The sequence below is a fragment of the Apus apus genome, chromosome 1 (genome assembly GCF_020740795.1).
Source record: "Apus apus isolate bApuApu2 chromosome 1, bApuApu2.pri.cur, whole genome shotgun sequence".
Classification (NCBI taxonomy): Eukaryota; Metazoa; Chordata; class Aves; order Apodiformes; family Apodidae; genus Apus; species Apus apus.
The window spans coordinates 151,475,858-151,502,737 of NC_067282.1; the positions used below are offsets into that span (position 1 = coordinate 151,475,858).

General features: G+C 42.0%; 1 protein-coding gene across 2 annotated transcripts in view; it reads right to left on the reverse strand.

Annotated features, from left to right (window-relative positions):
• MYH9 (myosin heavy chain 9) overlaps positions 1–19,379 on the reverse strand; it is a 72,185-nt gene extending 52,806 nt beyond the window's left edge. Inside the window, exons 1-2 of one of the 2 annotated variants that reach the window (XM_051611003.1) lie at positions 19,247–19,379; positions 2,655–3,007 (exon numbers count right to left, since the gene is read on the reverse strand). In XM_051611003.1, coding sequence (XP_051466963.1) covers positions 2,655–2,987 — 333 coding nt within the window. In that variant the 5' untranslated portion in view covers positions 2,988–3,007; positions 19,247–19,379. Of the gene's footprint in view, positions 1–2,654; positions 3,008–19,237 lie in introns of both variants that reach the window. The other variant, XM_051611012.1, reaches the window with a different exon arrangement.
• Positions 19,380–26,880: the final 7,501 nt, after the last annotated feature.

The window sequence follows — 26,880 nt, forward strand, 5'->3', positions numbered from 1 at the left end:
TTTGTTTCAGACATTACTATGTCAATATAGAATTCTGACGTTACCTTCTACTAACTATTTCAGGTGACACACAGGCCAAACTGGAACAAGTTGTGTTTTTTTTTTAATGGCTAAATTAGCTCTGAAGAGCAGAATGGACCATCTGTAGCATGGCACAGCATCAAAAAGTTTATTTTCCAGCAACTGTTATCTTTAATTAAATAACTGGAATGTGTAAGTTTGAGTTTCACACTGAATACAAGCAAGGCAAGTTCAGGTAAGCAACACAGAAGCTGGAAGTGATCTTCTGATGAAACATTCGGAATAGCAAGGGTTAATATGAAAGCCAGTCTATTAGCAAGTCACATCAGAGCAGAACCAATCAGCACAGAAATAGGTGTCAGACTCAAGCTCTTATTTAAATGTTTGAGCTCCCTGCCCAGAATTTGTCTGCATCAGCCATAAGGTTTCCCCCTTCCTTTTATAGCATGGGTAGATAGAAAAATATTTTTTTAAAAAAACCAACACAAATAAAAATGTCACAAAAACACAGCCTGCTGGCAAAGAAGAGAGAAGGGACAAGAGCACAAGTAAATTATGCTTATGATCTTTCCAAAGACATTTATGCTAGAGATATATTGTGCGTATTCTCTTTCCTCAAGAGGATTAATGATCAGCTAACAGCCACTCCAGTGAAAGCATTTTAAGCCTTCACAATAATCTCCTGACTTGCTGAGAACTGCTGACAGGTGAGATCAGACCATTTCAAAAGTGCACAGAAAGACAGTTTTGGCAAGACTACGATTCTGTAATAGAGCATTACTACGCTGGGTTTACTTGGGTGAAGGGTACAGGGATTTTCTTAGAATCCAATTAGAATAACTTGATTTATTACAGTCACAGACTATGTCTGAAATTTTAGAGGATATCTTGCAAAATATGTGAAACAACCCATTTCATAGAGTGCAACAAACTCTGAGATGCTCTTCAATTATTTTCAACTTAGCAATGTTTCCTGTTCTAAAAATGTTACACATCATCTTGCACATCCTATTTCATCTCAATACCAACATTCATCCCTCTGAGAAAAGATTTTGTGACTACACAGAATAAATTAACTGCATCAACCTCCAACCACATAAGGTCTCAAAATTTTGACAGCAGACTGTGGGAGTCAGACTAAATTTGGATCAGTTTTGCATCCTTCAGATGTTCTCTGATAATTTCTGCAACAGTTGTCTATATGCCTTCATGCCACTCCAGAAGAGCACTGGTCACAGCACCAGTCAGAGCAGTGGTTTCTACCTTGTGTTCATACTCCTTAACTTAGAAGGCAACAGTTCACAAAGGTTTCTACCCAAGATGGATAGCTAGGATGAATTCCTGCTATGTGGTGTCTTAGATACAGCACCCGTCCCTGTTAGGGCACAAGAGATGAACTATAGCTTGCCACATAAGCTTAGTACATAAAAGACTATATCCCTTTGAGTATGACAAAGCAGTAAGCATTCAAAAAACCCAAAACACACAGGCAAATATTGCAGAGAGCTTTTACTTATGTTGTCTTCTCCATAAATAAGTGAGGCAGCTTTTGGGTCTTGGGAGCAGAAAAACGAGGGGGACTGGAAATCTAGACAGGCTTTCCTCAAGGACAGTATTAATATGCATGTTTACATACAAAAATGTATTATTTAATACATTTTAATAGATCTTCTAATCTACTATGAAGAAGATTTCACAGTCCCTAAAAATACTGAACATCCGGCATTTCTACATCCCATTTTAATTCTGTAAGCAGAGGCTAGTTGGAAAACAAATAAACCAATAAACACTAGTTGGTTTTAACCAGTCACAGCACCCAAATTTTATATTACTTCTGAGTTTAAGCATCCACTCTGTGCCTGCAGAGTATTAACAGAGGCTTATCGGGACCAACATCTGCTGGCTAAACAGAGGCAACACGAAAAGGAACATGAGAAGGGAACTGAAGAACCAGGTCATGGTTTCAAATTCTCCTTCCCCACCTTCCTCTATTTATTGCCTTTGGTATTCAGGGAAGTAGATGCTGCATGCTTCACTGGGTGTGACCATTGGTCCCATAAATGGTATCTTTGTCATTTCCACAGCAGGAATCTGCTCTTGTCCATTTTGGGATGGAAAGAAAAGGAAATATTTCCTATCTGTAAGCACATGCAAGCACATATATGCCTTCTCTAGTAGGACACTCAGATCCAGAGTTTTTGTAACACAAAAAACTTGGCATTAGCATTCTTTCCCACTGAAGCTTCAGATGTGGGAAGACAATTCAGAGGTTAGGTAAATTAGGACTGTGTTTTAATTATCATTTGGGTCAGTTCAGATTAGGTTCCCTGTTTACCACTTCCCAAGCACTTTCACTTCTTGCAAAAACGAAGTTAAATAAATGGCATTCAAAACATCCTGCAAACGAAGACATGGTTAAAGACATTTACCACAGCATTCCTTGAAAGTTTAAACATTAACTAGATTGGCATAGTTTACTGAAAATCTTTAAGTAGAGGGAAGAAGCTAAGTCACATGAGAGTTGCTTATAGGGGCAATGAAAGGTTAACATAAGTATTTCAGAAATAGTTATTACAGTAAGTTCACATACCATGTAATGAAGAACTCTCACCCCAGCAGTCAAGATTACTTACATAGATCAGTCCTGAGTAGTATCTCTCCTTCAAGTTGTGAAGCACAGAAGCCTCATTCAGGCATGTCAGCTCTGCCATATCTTCCACTTTTGAGAATTTGGGGGGGTTCATCTTCTGGATGTCATCCTTATTTACTTTCACTTTCTTCCCATTCTCTGCCAGTTCCACGATGGCCTCATCTCCTACTTCTTCCTTCAGGCTAGCTGCCTCAAACCCATTCTTCTCTGAGGGAACCCATACCAGCTTCTTAGCTGCCCAGTCAGCCTGAGTCAGAGGGTTATTAATGATGTTTTTGTCCACATAAAGGTATTTATCTGCATCTCTTTGCGACATTGTGGTTTAGAATTGGGGACCTGTGAAAAGAAAGGGAAAAAAAAGAAGATATTTTTAAAGCCTCAAATTGCCTTGCAAATTCCTAGAGGCAGACAGGCACACACGCTAAGTACTCTGAGTCCCTGGTCAGCAGAGCATGCCTCCCCCTCCTTTGGTTTCATGTTAGTAAGCACTGGTAAGCTGTCAAACTTCCAATAAGGTCAAGGTTTTGCTTGCCAAGAGGATGAGAAAAAAACAAACTAGCAAGCAGTTAAACAAAAAACAACCAACAACAAAACACTGACCATTAAGCATTTGGAAGGCATTATTTGGCAGAAAAGAGAAAGCACATTAAAGTGGCAAACATCAAACAATTTGTAAGATGTGCCAACACTCAAAGCATCAGATACTATGTCAGTAATGTTCAGGTCCAGATTAGCCCTTCACTGTTCTACTTTGTAGTGAAATTAGCTCAGAAATATAATCATAAATGTTTAATCAACAATTTTACTTCCTATCTCTTTGTTCTGATAAACTACAAATCAAGTACCGCAGCTTCTTAGAAATGCCATATACCAGTGTAGACAATACCTGAGACCCACTTTGCTTCTCCAAGACATCACCCATAATTTGAGGGCACACCAGTTAAGATTAGATACTTTCCATCACCATCTTAGCAGCAACAGTTTGTATCTTTTTTCTAGATAACATTCAGTAGCAAAATACCTCCCACACAGTAACAGAATAAACCTGCGGTCAGGAAATTCTACAGCGAAAAATCCTCTATTGGAATCCCTCTGTGAGGGTGTGGTCAGGTAAAGAAGAGAGAATCACCCCTACAATAAGAGATTTAGGCAGCATGCTCAGAAAATGGCACCCTAGATTTAGTGTTTCATCAAAAACAGAGCACTACCGCCAGGGATTTTCCAGTTTATAAGGCAGCAATTTTATCGGTGCCATTCAGAAATCCTTTCAATCAGAAGAAAGGATTGCATGCGTCAAGGCTGATTAACCATGTAACAGCAGCCTCTTTACAAGGTCCCATAAACATTACTTCTTGGATCCTTCCTCACAAAGATGCCAGTGTCCTCAATATATGTTTTTCCTAAATTGGATAGAAGCTAGGGCTCTTTACCACCAACAGAACAGGAACTGAAAATATCAATACTTGCATCATGGAAGGCTGTCAGGATCTACAGGGATAACTTTTCTACAGAACATACCCATATTTGCAAACCAGCCTGCAAAACAAATAGGTGAAATTTGACTATAGATACTGCAGACAAAAAGGTAATGAGAGCAGGACAGAAGCAAATCAACTCCCAAAACACGCATGAGAGCAACAATAGATGTTGAGTCCCAGCATTAGGAAGCAGTGAATTAAGCCAGAAAAACATCAGCTATAATAATGACAGGCACAAATGCCCACACCAGTCATTTGTAGCCATGTAGGGAAATGCTTTTCAACAAATGTATCCCTGTAGGTGGTACGTAACTTTGTGCCAGACACTGTATGGATAGCTGTATATCCACTGTGAAAAATTCTTTAGCAAACAAAGAGAAAATTACTCTATAAACAGTTGTTTCCTTTAGCTTGACTTTAAAATCTTTGTCTTAAGCCTTACAGGATATGCCAAACAGCTATCCCACACTTTACCTCATCTTTCCTTCCCCACAGGGTCACTGAGACTTCCACCTCAGTCAAAACAATGGTGATTCTCAAAGCACCTCCTCCTCTCCAATCTCTCATATTTTTTAATTCAAAATCAAGATTTTAATGAGTACACAGTGAAGAGATTTGTTGCAATGGTAAGACATAGCAATCAGGAGGCTGCCATGAAAAATCTGAGCTGTCAAGAGAGCTCCAAGACCACACTACAACAGCTAGCCTGACAGAGAATGTAGGAAATCCTTAGTGTGAGGGTAGTGAGACACTGGAACAGGTTGCCCAGGGAGGTTGTGGATGCCCCTCCTTGGAAGTGTTCAGGGTCAGGCTGGATGGGACTTAGAGCAACCTGGTCTAGTGGGAGGTGTCCCTGCCCATGCAAGGGGTCTTAGAACTAGATGATCTTCAAGGTCCCTTCCAACCCAAACCATTTTATGACTCTATGAAGAATTAGAAATAGACCTTGTCAGTCTCTACAACTACCTGAAAAGAGGTTGTAGTGAGGTGGGTCAGCCTCTTTTCCCAAGGAACAAGAAGAAATGGCCTCAAGTTGCACCAGGGGAGGTTTACATTGGATATTATGAAAAAAATCTTTACGGAAAGGGTTGTCAGGCACTGGAACAGGCTGCCCAGGGAAGTGGTGGAGTCACCATCCCTGGAGGTGTTTAAAAGCCATGTAGATGTGGTGCTCAGGGACCTGATTTAGTGGTGGACTTGGCAGCGTGCTAGGTTAATGTTTGGACTAGATCATCCTTAAAGGTCTTTTCCAAAATCAAGTATTCTATAAAATAGAGAAACCAACAATTCAACAAAAGATATTGAGAGTCCATTACATTGCAGAGTATTATATGCAGGTTGTGATCAAATGGTTAAGAAAAGGGAGTGGAGGGAAGGAGGGGAAAAAGAAAAAAAATGAAATAAATATTCAATTGTGTTCAGAGTTGTATCAGGTTTGGCAAGGCAACAGCTGTGCTCTACCCTCCATTACACAGTTTCCTGCCTATGCAATTCCCAGAATCTAACCAGTTGCCTTTTTTGGCTATAATCAGGCAGGACACAGAGGCAGTATGCTTTAGCTAAATTCAGTTTCATCATTTCCTGAGGAATCCTAAGTAACCAGCCATCTGAAGTGTCCTACATTACACTGAAACATATCCTTGCCTTCTTTACTGTTAGAATATATACATTCAGTACACCCTGGAGATTTATTCTGAGATAAAGACTAATTCTTTTTTGATAAAAAGTACACTAGACAACAAGAAATCTTCCAAGGGATACCCCAGCCACTCTTAGATCTGAAGAGAACCAAAGAAAGAAGATAGCCACAGAGAGGTTAATACAATCTTTACAGGAGGAGAACCCCAAATTATCTCACATACAGCAAGACTGCATTCTTCAGCCAGCAAGGGATCATTCCAGAGCATCTATCCCTTCTTATTCCCAGGACTGGAAACAACTATTACAGTAAAAAGAGAAACGGCGTAATATGACTCTTCTAAAATCTCACCAAACACTAAGTTTTTTCTGTCAGTATCACTGAATAGTCGGGAGATTCAAAGATGGTCTGCACCTCAAACTTTAAACAGACTTGAGAAATTGCCCTATGGCATGGCAGCAGTAAACACTCTCACCATCTCAAACTAATTTTCCTATGCTCCAGAAAAGAAGAACCCTTAAGTACCAGAACTAAAAAAAACCTGGAGGATCACACTAAGAGAACATGGTGTTAGTGCTATTCTCAAGGCTGACTTCTAACCCACAGGGCCTCTAAACTAGCAACACCGCAAACCAACCATTAATTTGCCTTTTCCACAAGAACAGTACCAGAGGAATCAGATTCAGCAAGCTCCCTCTCACAGGCTCCAAAACTTATCTTCCTCACTTATGCTGCATTTCACTTCACATTACTAAAAACTGAAGTGGTCAAGGAAGTAATTTCAGTAAGCTCTTGCAGCCTTACAGCAACTTGCAATGAATCCAAGTCATTACCATTTTAGGAACAAATTAGGAAGCAATTTGTTTGCTTAGTAGTTTACATTTTGGGTGTAGATAATTATGTGGGGCAAGGACATTTATCTTTACATGGCTATTGTGCAACTGTCAGATGAGAATACCGTTAACAATATTCTTTTTTATTCCATGCCAGTCTGTAGGTAAAAAGACAAAAAAAAACACAACACAGAAGGAAGACAGACCATCCTTGTTTTGAGTTTAAATGCCTCCTCCTTCCTAGTATTGTTTCCAAAAATGAAATACTACAGTCACTTCCCTGTTAACCGTGTGCTCCCTTATTGTGGTTTGTAGCAGTCTGAGGAACAGGTTGGTCAAATGTTGCTTGTTTTCCATTATTTCAAGTGCCAAAAGGCACTCCTGTGCTATTTAACTAACTGCATAGTTGCCACAAATGTGCCATACAGTTAAGAGATGGAGGCACAGTGATCTCTACAGTCAGGCACAGGATGGGACCAAGACATTAATAATATGTAGTGCAAACTTCAAAAAAATTCAATAACTCTTTACATAAGTATTTCCTTGCAGATTCTTTTCAGATGAACAAATTAAACATTGGCTTTAGGTTAAGATGCCATGCATTCCCTTTGAACCAGGCAGCATTACCCAAAACCCTCATTTGAATACAATCATATGGGCAGAAGTTTGCCTTATCTTCCTAAAATTTCATAGCCTTAAGGCCTGAATTATGAGACACTTCACACTCTCCTCTCACTGCCTGACATATCAACTGCTTCCCAAAAACCTGGAAACAAGCATCTAGTCTGCCTTGGGAAGGTCTAAAAACTGCCTCTTGCTGTAAGGTTCCTTCATTTGGATTACTATGCTTTGCAGCTCCTAAAAGCATAGAACATTATCTGTTTGCAATTTAATTTTCCAGAACTATTTGCATTATTTCTCCCCAAAGTTTATTCTGTCAGCAGCCACAGAACTGTTTCTGGGACTGAGCCACTGGTCAGTAAGATGAGCTTGCACTATGCTAAACTATGAAGGTTAATGGTTAAAGTAGAAATAGAATAAAAATATTCAGAGGAGCATTTATGGCAACAAATAAAGTATCACACTTACTAACAAGTATTAGAACACTAGCTAGGCAAGTAAAGCACTTTTAAGTTATCCAAAATACCATTACAGTAGGGATCCTCACACTATTCTTTTTAGGCTTCAGCTTCATTATTAGCAAAGATACATTGTGATCTTGGAATAGACAGCTTTAATCATAAACCCTGCTTTAATGAATTATGAGAAGTTTGTGAAATACTGGGGCATAGAGAACATAAAATGGTCAGATACATAGACTGTGTTCTTGCTGATGCAGACCAACATTTCAGAACTTTGCTGTAAGACTGAGACTGGATGAAAATAAAACTATGTGGGTAATGACTAGAAGTTTTCTTCTGCTTCATATCAATCAGTAAGGCACTGCTAAAAAAACTTATTGTGATTTCACACAACATGATCCCCCTACATGGTTCTTGTAGTGGCCTTCATACTAGGACTGCAAGAGGAAGTACCCTAAAGATCAGACTGACAAAAAGAATGAACAATAAATGCCACTGCAAACTTATTTAGACTAAAACAAGTTAAATTAATTTTTTTGTTATATAGTTCACATTTTCAAAGCATGCCAGGAACACAGATCCCATGCCATTTTCCAAACTGGCTTACTTTTAGCAGGTTATGACAGAATGGCCTACAAGACAAAAAGCCCTTTCACAGTGCAAAAGGAATGTACACCATTTCTACAGGCAAGACAAGACTTTTACACCAGAAAATTAAAGCGTTACTGGATATGTACAGTCCCGTTTCAGTTACAACTAAATTGTCCTCAGTGAAAAAACCTGACTCTTTGTTAATAAACAGCATTTAAAAAATAATCTGACTTTGAGAAGAAGCTAGTGATTTCAATTATGTCTGCTCAGTAACATTCATGTGATGGGAATCCTTATTGAGCATACAATCTGAACAGCCAATACTTGCATTATATTTGCAAACTCAACTATTTCATTTTCTCCAGCCAGCTGAATACAGTTCATCAAATCAACAGATACAGCTGCATTAAGTGCAGCTAGAAAGCACAGTAAGTAGACTTTAGCGGCCAGACTGCCCACAGTGACCATGAACTGACAACACTCAAAAGCAAAACCCAACCCACCAAAAAAACAACCCCTATAATTACCTGGTATTCACCAAGAAATTTTTCAGATCTCATCTGTTTAGGCCATACTAGGCTGAAACTTCACAGCTCCAGGAGCCAGGATGTTTATGGGAAAGAAAACTGCAAAGTTTGTTAACACAAACTGCTCCACTTTGTAAGCTACACACATATAAAAATTGAAGTCTGAATCACTAAGGGTGAGAAATGAATTGCAGGGAGGAGGGGGAGAGAGGAAGAGAAGGCAAAAAGCTGGCAGGAAGCTGAACTGCTGGACTGGTTCTATCTGCTTGTTTCTCAAGTTCAGTATATTGTGACACACCAGTGCCTGACGCTTCAAACTGAACTCAAGAATTATGTTTTTCAGTTATTCCACTAGAGAACACATCATGGAAGTACACAAGTTTGCAATTAATACTGCCTCACTGATAGTCCCCGGGCTGAAGGCATCCTGCTGCACTTACCCGTTTTGTTCAGAATGCCATCCTGCCACGCACACTCACTTCTTCCAGTTCAGCTTTATTTGGGATTCATAATGATCGCTATTAAGCTTACTGTAGTTCACTGCTTTCCTCTCTAGTCACAGTCTGACGTACAAAACACATTGTTGAAAGATTTATTTCACAACTGGAATGCAGATCGCTGGCAATTATTGTTGCATATTCAGTTTGAACTGTAGTGCTGCCCAGACTTGCCAGCTACCATGTTTATTACTGTAAGTTAAACTCAAGGTAGAGCACTAAAGTGCCTTCTCTGTATGCACAGGACTTCAAGAATCAAGAAGGAGGAAATCTACTTATCTAATGTATAAATATTACAAGTATTACACAGAAGTGATCTACTGATCAGACTACATGTATAACAGAAGAAAGAAGTTGAAGGGAATTCTCTGTCTCCCAGGTGGCCTAAAGGTATCTGGCACATATCCTCAGAACAATAAATGTAACGTACATTACTCAGTTTCTGTAGGTCCAGCTCACTCCACTAGCTGCTAAGCACCACTTTTTGGTATGTGTAAAGCAGCACTTGCATGTTCTACTTTAACAGCTGACAAAGGAGGTTTGCCCTGTGAAGCTGCAATTTGCCATGGAAAGTCCCAAAGGCCCCAAAACCATATACAAGTAAGACACTGTCCTTTCATGTCACTACTAGTCACCTTTATTCTCCACTGGGTTCAAATGAATGGCCATATCAGAAGAACAGAAGCTACAAGCACAGCACACACAGATATGACATAAACTAATGTCAATCTGGAGATGTGAGTTTGGGGTACAAATACTGAAAGGGGGATAGTGCAGGCTTCATCACGGGTTATACAAGCACAAAAATGATCTTGGGCAACCACACTGCATACCGTAAATAAGTGAACCACTGTTGGTTACGGGCAAATACAGCCAGGCATAGCTTACCCAAACTTTAATTGCACTTTTTCAGATCAGTGAGACACAAAGACACATTACCATGTACATGGCACCAATAAAGTTAATCAGTTCTATGAAGCCTATGCACATTGTTTAAACACACCAAACACTGGTTTAGGGAGGGGGAAGGGTAGCCTTCTGTTGATTTCAAGTCCACTCTTTAGCATGACAAAGCTAGGCTGGCTGCCACCCAACCCCATTCACTTTGAATAAATATTCAAAGTTTACAATCCTGCATAATACACTTTCTGCAACTGTTGTTTCTCATTAGTGCTCATACAGTACATGCCTTCTCAGCAGAGGAGAGAATTCCTCTTCCAGAGACAGTGTGCCCACAAGGAAAACATTCCAGGGGGAGAACACATTCTTCGTGACCACTCAGCAAAGTAATCCCACTTAAGGAGACAGCTGTAGCTCACAAAACTGCAGCCCATCCCTGCTGTTCAAGCTGTTTTGCTGGAAGACTTGTTTTCAGGAGGCATAATGGACTGCAAAAGTTCTGATCAGGCATGCAGACTTCCCTAGGGACATTGCATGAGAGCAGGAGGAAAAGCTTGGAAACTTTCAGCCTGTCCTTGTTATCTCAGGGTCACTTTTCATCCCTTTCCTAACACTCTGATTTAAGGCTAAAATGTATCTGCCAAGTACTCTCTGGGGCACTGAACTGTAAGGCAGCTCTTCCAACACACAGCTCTATATCAATTAGCATTCCCTATCATCTTTGTCAACGCCACATTTCATTTCATTGCAAGGGGGAACAAGAAACAAAAAAAAGTATACCTATATACAGAGAAGAAAAATCAGGTTCTGGTTCATGCTTTAAGGGACAACTATTTAGCATGCAAGTGGCTAAGATAAAGTCATCTTACAGGAGTAATTATCCTTGCTTACATTAACTGAGAACTTGCTTCGATCTCAGCACTGATAATACCAATTTTCTTCCAGCTCATACTGGACAGAACCAATAATCAGTGCAAATACATATGGCAGACCATTTTAAAAAAGGTAATTTTTACATTGCGGCAGGGAACCACACTCCTCTAGACACTTAGAGCTCAACCTACTGAGTCAAACTATGACTGTCTACAAACAGCCTTACGTTGTATTTCATATTTTTGTTCTTTTTTCACATAGTTCTACTCCACCATGAACAGCAGCTATGGGAATGGTAAGTGAAAACCTTGGCAGTCAAGTCTGCCACCTTTACAGGGTCCAAGTTTGAGTCTCAACTTCTCTAGCTATAGCTAGGGATTCATTAAGAGGACCTACCTCTGTTTATGAAGATGATCTTGGTGCTGGGGGCAAATGACTCTGGATAGGAGAACAATAGCAACTCCTACACTGAAGAAAAAGCTACATCACCTTAAGCTCCAGGATGTATTAGGCAGCCAGGTCGGTAACAACCTTACAACACATAAATATCAAGTTCAAGATGGTCTGAACAACTTTGAAACGTTCCGATTGTGACATTTCCCTATTGCATTCAAGGTCTTGCACAGCTTTGTGACTCTTACTCAGCTATCTATTATAACCAATGTTCTGGAGAAAGCCCCCAGTGCAGCAGAGTGCTCAAGGAACACTTGCCTGGTCTCAGGCTCATGCTTATTTTCTGATTAGCTTGTTCCTTTCCTGATCTATGCTCGTTCCTAAATGTCAATTATACCAACCTCTAAAAAGGTACAGCATGAGGTATCTCTTACTTTAGAATTCACCCAACCATTCCTTCCTGTCTGGATCTGCTGAAGCACTGATTTTTGTATTAAACGAGAAGAAAGGACTCATCTTTCCATCTGAAATGAGTAAAAGCAAGGGCACTTGAAGAAGAAACCTAGGCTGAACTGTTACAATGATGCCTGTATGGCATACTAAATGTTCTTTACTGTGGCATTACAGGACGAGACTTTTTTTGAAAAAAAGAAAATTATCTGCTTCTGACAGACTGACACACTACGACATTGCATGGTCCCAATAGAGGAGGCAAATATAACTAGGAAGTTTCCAACAAAGTTTTGCTTTCTGGCATAACAGGATAAAACCCATGAGAACATACTGACCTCAGAGTAGCAGAACTGTTTCCTGTGTTTCCACCATGATTAACAACATTCTCCACAACCATATATGCTACAGTGTTGTGATGGTGAGACATTGGAACAGGCTGGCCGGAGAAGCTGTGGCTGCCCCCTCCCTGGAAGTGTTCAAGGCCAGGTTGGATGGGGCTTGGAGCAACCGGGTCTAGTGGCAGGTGTCCCTGCCCATGCAGAGGGGGCTGGAACTAGATGATCTTTAAGGTCCCGTCCAACCCAAACCATTCTATGATATTCTTCTTAACTACATAAACAAGAGCTGAACAATTACTGCAGCTGTACTTTTTCCTGATAGAATTGGTATAATGCAGTGTAGTAACATCAGTTAAATCTACATCAAACTTTTAGAGCATGAGAGAACTAAAAACCTACTACACTTGAACGGTTCTGCCTATTAGAAAAAATCTTAGCATTTGCCATGTAAAAACATTAACTTCCACTATGTGGAGGAAGATGATAAACTGATTGAGCACACACATATGCTAGTGGTTTGCAAACAATATGTACATATTTATTTTTTAGAAGTTATGCCACTTTGTCTAATAAATTGGAAATCCACTTTTTAAATAAAAAATATGAGTAATACATCTTCCACATCACATTTATGTGTTCTCATTTTACATTCCCCATCATTTACTGCATTAAATTGCAAGCTCAAGTACATCTACACAAAACTTTGACTTGGGAAGGGCCATTAAAACAGTTCAGAATAATTTACTGTGTAATGAAAGGTCAAAGCCTTTAGTATCTGCTATAAACATTCATACTGCAATATAACTCACACAATAAAAGCTAAGTGAACTGGTTTCAGTCAGAACTCCTAAGCCACATTCTAAAGAGCTTTTGTGCCTGTGGAGAAATCTTGCTTTGTATTTATACTACTCTATCAAAGAAAATTCCCTTTATCAGTAAGCAGACACATTCATTTGCAACACAACAGTTTCAAGTGTCCAGTTCCCTAATTAACGTAGTCTACCATACACCTGTATCCATACTCATATATCCATTTATTTAAACAATTCTGTAAAGTCTGAATATATTTTACTTTATGTCAAAAAGAGGTAAAGCATCTCCATTTCTGAACAACAGAAATAAAGACATCTGAACTTGTATAAAGAATAAAGTATATTAAGGAGTATTTTTCTAATAAATAAATGAATAAATAAGTCCATTAATAAAAAGAGTTTTTCCTGTACCACTTCAGATGCATTTACAAGCAAAAACTAACTGAAATTGTTTTCTAGATAGCAAACAGCAATTTGAGCCTGTTTCTGGATACCTTCATCTCAAGTTTACTTGTTCTGACCTGTTTCACCAAAGGAACACAGTGAAAAACACACCCAGCCCACTATCACCCCAAAAATAGAAGAGAACAAAGGAAAACGTCAATATCTTCCTTTACATTTTACTATGAATAATACGGCCAAAACGGAAGCCAGAGAGTATTTTTCTTCACGTACATAAAAGACTGTCAAAAGCCAATTTACCTCACCAACCAACTAGTTCCAAGTGCTTAGCCAGCAACTTTCTCACCCAGTTCATTGGTTTGACTTCAGATCTACATTCAGTATTTGTTACCAAGTTCTTTTATTTAAGCACCCTCTATTTGTTCAAATATACCTAAGTCCTAAGATAGACTATTTAGGAAAAAGAAACTATCAATAAAAACTAATTTGTACTCATACCTTTCTCAAAATAATTGACTTCACTGATTTGGAGCACAGCAAGACTGGAATCTCTTGCACTAAATGGCAAGACCTACAGTGTAACAGTCCCTGCCAGAAAGAGCTTACTGACTAATAAATTGCCTACAAACTGATAGAAGAGGTGTTTTAAGTCACATTTGAAGAAAAAAATGGACAGATGTAACTGAAATTATTTTTTCTTTCCTGAAATTCTGCTGTAGGTTCAGTTCAGTGTTTTTTGTTTGTGGTTTTTTTTTTTCCTTCTGAAATATTTAAATTAACTGTAAGTACCACAGTAAAACCAGCTGGATTGAATGTTGGCCAAAATTGACTTTGGTTAAAGTCAAATCTACCTCCAAAGTCGATTAAAAGAGCCTAAATTCAAGTGAACTGGTGAAGTCTTGACCTTAGAAGAAAAACACAGATAAATGTACTCTCATCACTACAAACAATAAAAAGGGAAGTAAACTATTACAAGAGCATGCTTGAAATCTTAGATTTTAAACAGGAAGCTGCCCAACAGGAAAAAAAAAATTAAAGAGTCTGACTTCACAGGACTGTCAAAGTTGAGCTGTAAAATTTCTCTAAACCTCTTTTCTCACAAGTCCTACTTTGCTTCCACTCAAATCAGAACTCTAGTTCTGTGCTGAGGCATATATCACAATGGATTTCCTGCTGAGCCTCATTAAAATGGTAGTTCTTGATGAATAGAAGTATTCACCAGTTAAGGACATTTTATGATACAGACTTCTAAGTTAAGTTTCCCTCAACATATATTAATTATTAGCTTGAGTTTACTGAAATCACTCATCCATGTGGTTTTATTTACTACTCTCAGTAGAGTCAGCATACACGCATTAGGAGAAATTTAAATTTCTAGTCATTAAGAGAAGCAGAATCCAAATCCTATGTACAAAACTCCAGAGACATAAATTTCATTAAGAGGTCATGGAGTCAAACCACAGTATGAACAGTTACATTTCATTATACCTCTCTGCATTCAACAGCAATGCGTTTGTAGTACCTCTGTAGGAAACATTTTGCAGTAGACAAGTATGATAAATTTTACAGTTTCCACTTTACCATGTTTAAGAAGGACATGACTTAGCAGTACTAGCTCCAGAAGTACCATACAATGAAATCAATCCCAGTTTCATCACCGGAAAAGTGTAGACATTACCATTTCTTTAAACTTTTTAGGATGCTCAGAGAGGCATTATATTGTGCTGAACAGTAACAGACTAAGGGCCATCAAATGAAATCAGGGACCGGTCCATTGTGCCAAACAGGACTGAGTTGGAGCCAGGACAGAAGATGTTAAGCCACTACAGTAGCCTAGCATTGAGAGACAAATCAGTGTTGAGAATATTACTTCAAGCACTCAGAACAAGTTCTCACAGCCAATAAAGAAAAAAGTGAAGCGGATAAACCATAATTAAGATGAACTTGTAAATTGATGCATTTAATTTAGTTGGACAACACCCATTTGCATTAGCTTCCAGGGTAGAAGTTGCAATTGTGCTTTTGTCTCATCATACTCTATTTAAATCAGATTGCTAGTTTCCATCTCTTTCTACACTAGGAAACTCAATTAGAACCATGGTGTGCTTAAATTGAAATGAAATTTAAGGTACAAGGTCACCAAGCCACCATTAAGCTAAAATAATGCTGCTGTAGGCAATCCTGGGCTATTATACTTCTGTTCCAACCCACAGAAGACTTAATGTCAGGCACAGTTTCTCTACTTAACATGCAAACAGCTGTGCCTCAATTATAAACTAAGAAAACAAAGACTAAGAAGACATTTATACAAAAAAATCAAATATAAAAATGGATGTTAGAGGGCACCGAGTGCATTATTAAATTAAACAAACAAAACTGCACTAAATCATACACTCAGGATTAAAGTTTTGAACACCTTCTAGTAAGTGAGCAAACTAGCTTTGGGCCTCTGAAATACACTTTACTCATCAGTTAGCTTCAGCATGTTACCCAATAACCTGGAGTTACCACACAAGAATTCAGATGCAGTACACAGGGGTGGGGGATAAAACAACCTTAACTTTGACTTCCCTTTTTGGCAAACCTTGCCTTAGCCAGATGGGTTCCTGCATCCACTTATAATCTCACCCTATCATAGTCATACCAATTCGTAAGTGACAAAGCTGGGCAAGACACAGGCCTAGGAATGGTGTAGAAGCAGAGGATTCTGTAAAATCATCTCAGAAATCACAATACCTATGACGCTTGACCTGTTCCATCTGTTCAGTATTCTGGAGATTAACAGAAGACGACTTAAAATTCTGGGTACATGGAGATGACTTTAATCTCCTAGTACAACTGAAGTATATTTTCATGTAGTTAGTAGCCATGCCAATATGCACACACACCCTTGTATCTCCACGTCAACAGTCTGACAGAGGACTAACCTGTAAATTATTAGTTACTATAAACATTAAATACATTATTTTAAAGACCTGCCAAGACAGTAATTATTCAAGTTTTCAAGATACTTTGTTGCAGTGGTAAATGTAAGTCCCAGTAGTAGAAATATTTGCAGTGCCAAGTACAGTTCCAAGAAACTTTAGCACCTGTGGTATCTGTCTCCACCAGTTTTCCACTAAAACATAGAGCATTAGAGATACCACCTGCTACACTGTTTGAACACTCTCCAGCATTTTCCATAATACCAAAATAATGTGCTGGACAATACAGATCGTATCATGCTCCTATGTGAGAAATTCTTCTAGTCTCTTTCCTACAACTTTCCTGGACAAGTAATTTTATTTTTTTATTACTATTATTATTACACATTCAAAACCGATTCTCTTAAGAGATTATGGCTCTCGCAACTGATTTGTCTTCTGAAAAGTTCTGAAGAATATCGAAATCCACCCAGAGGAAATAAAAAAAAAAAGCTTCTTTCTTTTTCTCTTCAGATGAACATATGACCCTGGCTTTTTTTTTTTTTAATAAGAATAAATAATAATAAAAAAATAATCCCAGAACCACAGTAGTAATATCCTAACAACTTATGGAAACACAGTCCAAGAAAAGGCCTTCCTTTTCTATACCCATTCTTATGGGTCAGACAGAACTTGACTACTTAAGTCTTCCTGTTTATACAGAAACAGCCACATGCTACCTGGCAGAGCAAACTTTGAGATCAAAGTCTCTTCTCCAAAGGACTCACAAAATCAGATCTTGGCTATACAAGCCAAGTGTCCAAGAGATTACACCATATAAGAAAAAAGAACCATATAACTCATCAGCTTGGTGCTGGTCATACTCACTTTCAGGTTCTGGGTCAGTAAATATAAGAGACTCAGACTTCTACTTCTATCCACTTCTGCTAGCAATACTGCAGCTACCTTAGTTACTGAAAATTCTGCCTGTCCACCTCCAGAAAGACAGTGCACACACTTAGTAAGTGCAACAAATAAAAGAGAACACGTAAATTTAAACAGTTCCACCTGACATGGAGCTTCACGGAACTGTTGCGTGATTTCACTCGTTATTTTTACAAGGTCAGATTAGCAGCACAGTCCTGTGTGTTTATACAGCTTCAGCAATCGTGATTAACGCTTTAAAAACTCTTTTGTGCTACAGACAGCTTCACGTACATTTATCAAATGCTCCCCCCTCATTACAGCTTTTTAGTTAACAAAAATATTTGCTTATCTCATTTAAACTTTGGGAGAGTATGCTACAGTTGCAGACAGTGCATCTGTGAGTCAATACATATCTGCACCACGATTTACCATTTTAACTGGAATGCCACGGGTAAGTGAACTTAGTCACATTGTTACCTGGTGACTAATTTCAAAAGCATCTTTACACAAGCGGTAACTGATTAGAGTGCTGTTACTTTGGAGGTAAAACTTTACCATATCTAGGCTTATGGACAGGATATGTCTGAGTTCAAGATGTGTAATTTAATCTTTCAAGCCATGATTCAACAGCGTCCATGCAAATTAACTTGTATTTCTTTATAGCGTAGGGCACAGGCATAGAAATCATAGCCTGTAGGCCAAAGTCCATCTGCTACAGTATCTCTTCAAGTTTGAAGCCTAAATTTCTGATCCAGTACCTGACAGATCACCCTGTTTAGGACCTGCTCGCTTAGAAAAAAGCTTAGGTTCTTAGTCCACCCTGATGGAGTGCAGCTCAGGACGTCGCAACAAGGGATACAGAAGGAAAACCTGTGGAAGAAGATGAAGAGCAGAAACAGTGTTTCAAGAGGAAAAAAAAAAAAGGAAGAAAGAAAGGAACCAAAAGGAGGAGGAGGAAAGAGAATTTAACAGTCACTACATGAAGAGTTTCCCAACCAATGCAGTCCTGAAAGACCCCACTTCATTACCAGAAGCATGATATTCCTTTAAGACTCCTTTCAACCTGTGTTTAGGCAAATTAGGAGCAACCCTTATTAAACCCACTGAGCGCACATCACCCTGGGGGGCTATGAAACGTGTTACTTTCCACACCTACTGCGCACAGGTTGGTCACGACACCACGAAAAGCCGGAGAGCTTTCCCGACTCGGTTGGAGGTGCTGCCTGAAAGCACAAGCCGTCTGCAAGAGTTTTCACGGCAAGCTTCATCTTGCCCTGTCCCTCCCTCCTCCCTCTCCCTCTCTCTCTCTCTCTCTCCTGGCTTCACGCTACAGACCAAACCGAACGAGGAAGTCGAAGATCCGAGGGCGGAAGCCCAGCCCGCTGCAAGGTCTGCGAGGAGGATTGTCAGCCTGTGACTCAGGCTGCAGCCCTGACAGCTGCCAAGCGGTCCCACTTCCCCCTGCCCGTTACTTGCCAAGGACGGACACTCACGGACGAGGGGAGAAGCGGGAAGCGGGGCGGGGGGGGGGGGGGGTGAGAGCAGAGAGGCCGGGCGGGCGAAAAAGAGCGCGAATAACGCCAGCCCAGCTCCGGGGAGGCCAGTTCGCGGGCAGGGCGTGGAGGGAGGAGAGAGGCAACTCCCTGGGCATAACGCAACCGCTCGGCGCGGCGGCCCCGGGGCCGGGCGGGGGGCCGGGGAGCACCCCCAGCACGGCGTTGGGTGGGCGCCCAGCCGGGGTTGCCGCCCCGCCCGGCTCGGCTCGGCTCGGCGGGGCAGGCGGAGGAAGGCAGCGGGAGAGCGGCAGCCCCCTCGCCCAGCCGGACAAAGAGGCGCGAAGCCCGCCAGGGGGGGAAAAGCGGCGCCAGAAGGAAAGGGGAACAGCCCCGGGCCACCCGCGCCCACCGCCCCGCCCTACCGGCTTCACCTGAGCCCGGCGGAGGGAGAGAAACGCCGCAGCGGCGGCGGCGGCGGCTGCGCTGCTGGCGGCGAGAGATCCGCGTCCTCGGGCTGCTGGGGCGGGCACCGCGACCGCCGCTCGCTCCCCGGCACTGCGAGCAGCCCGGCCGGGCGGAGCCGCCGCGGCCCTGCCGCGCCCCGCCCCCCGCGCCGCGCCCCAGCCAATGGCAGCGCGGGCTGCGGGGAACTGGCAGCTGCCGCCGCCAATAGGAGCCGCCGCGGGGCGGGGCGAGCCGGTGAGGAAGCGGCGAGCCGTTGGGGAAAGGGGCGGGCCGAGCCCCCGGGCGGGGCGGAGCGGGCCAGCCCCGCGGCCGCCCGGGCAGGGCGCGGCGAGGCGAGGCCGGGGCCGGCAGCGGCCGCCGAGGGGCTGGGGAGGGGCGGGCGGCGCGCCCCGGCTTCCCCTCGCCGGCCGCGGGGTCTGGCCGAGCTCCCCGTCTCCCCTCCCGCCTTCCCCCCCGGTTCAGAGCCCTGCCAGCGGCTCCCACAAGGCCCCGCGCCGGGCCCGGGCGGCCCCACAAGGCCCCGCGCCGGGCGGGCCCGGCGGCTGCTGCCCCCCCTGCCCCTCCTGCGCCTCCGGGGGCTGCCCCCCCTGCCCCTCCTGCCCCTCCAGGGGTGCCTCGCTGGCACCGCCGGGGCTGCCCGCCACGGTCCGGCCTGCCCCGGCGCTGGGAGAAGGGAGACGGGTCAGGCTTCCGGTAACGGGGCAACGGGCTGCAGCCCCCTCCGGTGGAGGCCCTGCCAGAAGGGAAGGAGTGGGGTGGGGGGGAGGGAGGCAATTCCCAGCCGGTCAAGAAGTCGCCACGCAGCCCTCTTGGCTCGACAGTGGAGAATAACCGCGGTGGGAGGATGCGCGGGTTTCCTGCAAGGGCATGTAGCAATAGGACAAGGGGTAATGGCTTTCAGCTGGAAGAGGAGAGATTTAAATTGGACATTAGGAAGAAATTCCTCACTCTGGGGGCGGTGAGACGCTGGCACGGGTTGCCCGGGGAAGCTGTGGGTGCCCCTTCCCTGGAAGTGTTCCAGGCCAGGTTGCATGGGGCTTGGAGCAACCTGGTCTGGTGGGAGGTGTCCCTGTTGAACTATGTGATCTTTTAAGTCCCTTCCAACCCAAACTATTCTGTGATTTCATTTTGTCTGAGAAAGGAACAGAACTGAGGCAAGCGGAAGCATCACAGAAGATGCTGCCAAGGGGTTTGAACAGCCAGTGCTGTCCAAAATTCATTTTAAAAGGCATGCCAAAGCCATGTATTAAAAGACAGACGTGATGTATTTCGTCCCCTTTCTATTACTACTGTGCTCTTCAGTGGTGAACTTCAAGACAAGAACAAGGGAAAAAGGAGAGAGCAGAGGCCAAGATGAAAGACAAAAAGTCCTTCTGAAAAGACCATAGCATATGAATCCAGATGTTCAGTTCAGTTCATTTACGCAGATTAGATTTATTGGAAAATTTATAAGCATGCAGAAATACAAGACTCCCTCCCTTTGGGGCTTCCTCCTTTCCATAAGGAGGGCAGATTTGCAGATGCAGGTGCCAAGGACAGAAAATGCAAGGTGAAGTTTACCCATGACAATATCAAAGGTACAAGTGGAAGAGGCAAATGAAGTGAAAGAGGCTTGAATAAAGAAGCAAGTTAGCAGAGAAGTGTCTTGAGTAAGCACTTCTCACCCAAGTGAAACACTTCAGGCTTAGATTCACTGCAGCAGTTTGGAAACAACCCTAGGCCTTTATATCTCAAGAGACAAAAGGCAGTGAGAGAAATCTCTGAAAGGTTTGTGTGGCCGAGTATCAGGGATATAGAGGTGTCGTTAAAGTCAGAGATGAGAAAGGTAAATGCAGGTACAAAACAGAAACTAGGATTTGGTAGTAATAAGGGAATGTACGGGATTAGTCTTCACTAGTGAAACACAGATATACCTACATAGCCAGATACCTTAGATGGTGAAATAATCTGCAGCATCCAGTGACTCATTTTGATCCATGGAAAAAAAGTGACCAACATATGGAAAGGACATTTACTGGTTGAACAACAGGACTCAAAATTCTCCCACGAAAATGAAGCAGAATGAAAATAGTGGTGGTAACAACACATATAAAAAGCTTTTTAAGAACAGGAGAGGCTCACTCTTCAGTCAGGTGGCTGAGAAAGAAGGTAAGTGAAGAAAAGCAGTCAGTATCCTAAAAGTCAAGGTTTTAAAGGAGAAAAATAGCAGATCTTAGCTGGGAAAGCAAATACAAAAGGCAGAATGAACTGACAGCAGTAATAATGTGTGAAATAAAATGTAAAGACTGCAAGCATGAAATGCAGACATAAAAAGGCTGTCACAAAGACATTTTTGAAGAGCAAATGATACTGAGCATTTTAATTTTTTGTTATTCTTTCCTGCTGTCATACTACCATATGTCCTCTGCTCTTCCTGATGCTAAGATTTAAGTCTAAGGTCAGGCTGGACTGTCTTCTTAAGGTTTGGCATTGTTTTTCTTTCTCTTTTGTTCACATTTGCGGACTTGGTCCCACTTCTGTTTAATCAATATCAAAACTTCATTGATGACTTCAGCAGCAAAGCATCAAAGAGTGTTGCAGGTCTACACCATCCTTTCTCTTATCAGAAAGTGTATCCCACCTCTTTTGGAAAAATGTGTTTCCCTCATGGTCAGATTTGTAGATGTATGGTGATTGAGGTAAGTCAGATTTGAAATGTCTGGTTTCTGTAGCTTGATTTGAAAAGTAAGTACAGTGGGGTTTTGTGTTGATCTGTTGGCAGGAAGTTACACAGGAAAGGAGACACACCTCGGAGTGAAACAAGCATGACTAAAAATGCTATCATCTTAATTATATACATCTGTTACTTTCTACAAATTCTCAGGATGTTTATTTGGATTCTTCTCATCAGCTTCACTCACATTTCCATCAATGTCTGCAAGACAGCATCCTTACAAACCTGTAATGGTCAATGAATCCTGAAAAACACCATCTCAACAGAGATGTACTAGTTTGGTGGGAGTAAATTAATGGTACTGCAGGGAAAAAAAAAAAAAAATAACAAGTAGTGAGCATCCAGAGATGTTCCTTCAATATGCCAGCCTTAATGGCAGATCAAACAAATGCCCACTTTGCTGAACTACAGTGTTTTCCCCTACACTGGTCTAATCCAAGGTTTAAGTTTGTTGGCAAACAGCAATCCCTGGGAGAAGCCTGCACTTCTGTGATCAACAATAAATGGGGGGGGGATTTGATTTCTGTATCTGACAAACAGGTAAAGTGGCTAAATTCATTTTAGTGAGTAATTTCCAGTGCGAGACAGAAGAAATCTCTTCCAAAGATTGTCTTGCTGACAAGCTAGAGAGACTGAAACGAGGAGTGACAGAGACCAAAGGTGTTTACTTCATTGGAGAAGTCACATTGCTAAATGCTAACCACAGTGGCTTTAGACAGAAACCACACGTGTACGGATCTGGAGAATGTCACAATCTGGTATTGCCAAGAAGCCTGAGCTCTGCTTTTGCAAAAGTCTGAAATACCACTAGTTTCAGTGCAGATTCATAAATATATTTTCTTGAAAAAAAGCAGCTCTGGAGTAGCTTTAATAAGTCCACCCATACAAAGCAGCAGCTATAAATGCAGGTGAGAACTTGAAGGGTTTTCACATACTGTAACATAAGGAAATGGCTCTTTGGAGGCAAGTCTGTAAAAGAAAGCCACGCGTCTGTGGACTTCACATCCTTGTCCTCTGTACAACCCGAAATTTGTCTGCAACTTAGGCACCATTTATTGACACATAACATCCTTTTCCCCTTTTACCAATTCTTTATTGTTCAACTTCCATAACAAATACCAAATCCAAACTGGGAGGTGGAAAACCATGAACTTAAGATGTGGAAGGAGTGAAAGCAAGTGGTGTTTCTACTAGGGGGTCAGTGCTTAAAAATATAGTCACTAGCCATTTAAGCCCAAATTCTAGCTCTGTCAATTCAAATTCCTCCAGGAGCAGCTGTTTGGTAACCTGTCTCAGAAGCAGCCAGTAGCAGGTAGTAGGAGAGTAGCCCTTTTCTTACGGAATGTTGTTACCCTTAGCATGACTACACAACTTTGGGCAGGGCTGTGGAAAAGATACAGCTTTATTGGCTCATTTTCAAGTGTTGGGATGTGATTCCATCGTGCCCTCTTCAACACTGAAGCTGGTTTAAGATGCTATTCTCTCGCTAGCCATTTGTTCCTTGTGCTGTGTCATAGCTTACCCCTGCTCCAGCAGTGCTGATGCAGATGCTTCAAAAGCCATATTGTAAACTGGATCACTGAAGTAGAATTAAAAAAGGAGGTTAAGAAAAAAAAGATCAGTTCACTGATCTAGTTTATAGGCCCACAGAGAGATGCGTCAACACAACTGAAGGGATTAAACTGAGGCATTGTGGCAGGAGTCTTTCAAATTGACTTTGTTGATGGACAAAATTTAAGAGAGAACTATGCCTGCACCCCAAGACTGAGGAGGACAGGAGGAGCCATCCCTGACATACTCTAGCGTTTAAAACAGTTATCTTACTTTTCACCTCTCCCCAGCCCTCCACCCACACAACAACCTGCTGAACTCCTGCTCCCTCATTGTGGTTCTTGTTTCAGCTTTACTAAAAGAGGAACATGTTTTTACTTTCTTAACACATTAATGACAAGATCTGCAGCTGAAAAGCAAAACATGTGCATACAGAATCTCTGCTCCTTTGGGGTACCATTCAGAGGCATAAATCTCTAATCAGCAGTTATATAGCACAGTAAGGATATTCATCTTGTGCCCAAGTCCCTCCTTTCCATAAAATGGGTATGGCACCATCTTGTAGAAGGGAACTTTATTGGGGAAGCAGATTATCAGACAGCTCTGGTTGAAGTAATAAAGTATCCTCAGAAACACATCCAGATGAAAACTTCTGTCTTTGGCAGAGGAAGACTTTTCTTGGAGCTTGTGAGTTCCTCCAAACCCTGAGATGCGATTACAGCTCCATTATGTATGGTCAGAGACACCAGGTTCCTGATCTAACGGAATCATGGCCCAGAGCTCTTTACCTTCAAGGAATTCTAATATAATAATCTGTGTCATTTACATGGAAGCACAATGCTAAGCAACAGGCAGGTTTTAGTTCAGTATATCCCCATCCTAACCTTGTTTCCTCTGGCCCTGTTCTCTTGCTGCTGACTATATTCAGCTTTAAAATTGTAGAAAGTTGGCACAAAACACCCATTTACAAGAGAGCCAACAAGAACACAAGCCATCCAGCAAAAGTATCTCTACTCCAAAACCAAGATTTGGAATCTGAGTTTTCCACCTTGGGCCTACCCAGACTTGTCCAAAATGCCAACAGAGCACATCCTGGTACCTGCCTTAAATAAGCATGGCAACTCTTTGCTGCATAAAACAAACAGCATTTTCACGTGATCTGTTACAGCTTGGCTCCTTCAGTGAGAATTCAGCAAGAACAATGCATGTAATTTTAGGCCTGTCTGTCCCGGCCTCACAGCTCCCTGATTCAACAGTTGCTAAGGGTCCTTTTATTAACATGTCACATACCTTCATTTCCTTCTCCCTTTCTCAGAGGAGGTAAGAAATACTTCAGATTCCTGAGTTTAGAAGGGCTTGGGAGCAGTCTTCTTACTCAGCAGAGGAGAGGCTGAAAGGGGAATAACATTCAGCCCTTCTGCCACCCTGCACCTGTCATACTTGTGACACTTGGGTAGCAAACACACTTACCAGGCTTGGCTCCAATATTGGTAAGGAAAAAATACTTTCAAGAGATGGACAAATACATCCAAATGCCGTTTAATTCATCCTGATAAGCTAGGGCTGTGGAGAGCTTTACCTTTGCTTCTCTTTTCCTTCCCTACAGGCTGGGCCATGTTTTCAGAGATGCAGAAATTCAGTATCAGGGTCACTGGACTATCTAGAAAACAGGAATAAGTTCAGAGAACACATAAAGCTGATAGTGTTTAGCTACTTTACTTTCCTTTTTTTTTGTTTTGTTTTGTTACTTTTCAGCCTCAGTCACCTTTACAGATCTCCAAACAACAGGCATCTATCTGGATGTTTGCTTCCCTCTTCCTCTCCCATGCATCTTCCTATAGCAGGAATTTAGTGTCCCCTTATTTTTTTGCCATCCTACAAAAAAAGGAGAGCACCTCTACTTTCAGCTTGCTGCCTTTCCTGAAGTTACTGTGTGAGCTTTTGCTCCATTAATGGTGCCTCTCAGCTTACCTCATGTTTGCTGTTTGTTTTTGGGCTCAGCCTGCAATAGTAATCAAGGCCAAATATTTGCTCAAATAAAGTGGGACTCTCTGGTTCTCATTCCAGGGAGCTGGCTGAGGACAAAGTGAAACTAGCTTGAAATGTTCTAGTTATGCCCAAGAGATGCTAGGAACAGGGAGTTTTTTCCAGTGCTGTAGAAAGTTGTCCAGATTCTCATTGTAGCTTTGTTGTGGGAACTGCAGGGGAACTAACTCGTTTATAGCTGCAATTAAAGACACCACTTTTGTCTGGCAGAAACCAAAGTTGGTCCAGTCAAAGCCAAACTTTGGGACCATTCTTTCAGGCTACAACCAGAAGGAAGACTCAATATGAAGTTACTCAAGCATTCGTTCTCCTTCTTAAAGACTGAAGCCCACATTTTTTCTGATAAGAGGAGGCTACATCCTTTGTGCTTGCAAGTCAGCAGCAGGTCTTATAAACACACCCACAGATTCTCAGCATAACATATTGCAAGCTCTGTGTGTCTGGAGCCACTGCATGCTTTGCTCAACAACCCCCCTTTCATTTCTGCCAAGATTCCCTCCCACATTTGGGACTTGATTCCTGCTCCTTTGAGAGTCTCCCAAATTCTCCCAGCTCCTCTGGCCTCCCCCTGTCCACATAGACTGTTGTGTATGGCTTTGCCAGTCTGCTCTGCCTTCAGAAACATATGGGCCAGTGCAGGAAGCTGGGCACAAAGAAGATCCATGTGTTGCCATTAGCCTCATGTTTGAGTCAGGTGGATGGACCAGAAGACTGACCTGACAGCACTGCCACAGAAGACAGAAAATTAGCTGGAACTTACTGAGGTATTAGCTTTGTAGGATGAGACAAAATACCAAGAGGATACATAAGATGCCACCACTGTAGGAAATTACCTTTTAGCTGAGGTGCAGATGAGCTCCATTTAGCGCAGTCACCTTCTTTCCCATTTATCAGAGCATTGTTACCTGGGATTATTCTGGAACAACTCACTGGGCATCCTACATGTTTGCATAATACGCCATTCCTGTCAAAACTCAATACTTCACTAAGGAGCAGCAGGCTGCTGAGCTACCCAGCTGCAGGCTAGCACCTGCTCTGCAATATTTCATGGCTACCAAGAGATGGGAAAGTGCTAGAGGAACCAAACCCACAGGACAGAGGTGCTCGGGGGATTCTTATGAAATTCCTCTACATGATATAGCAACTTGTTTGAGGCCGGGGTGGAAGCAGTCATGCAGGCACTGCCACCCTCTGCACCAGCTTAGGGGAGGGGGGAAAGAGGTTAGAAGGTTTTTTGTTGAAGTGAATATTTGGACTTTGAGATATGGACCCAAGTGTGACACAAATCTA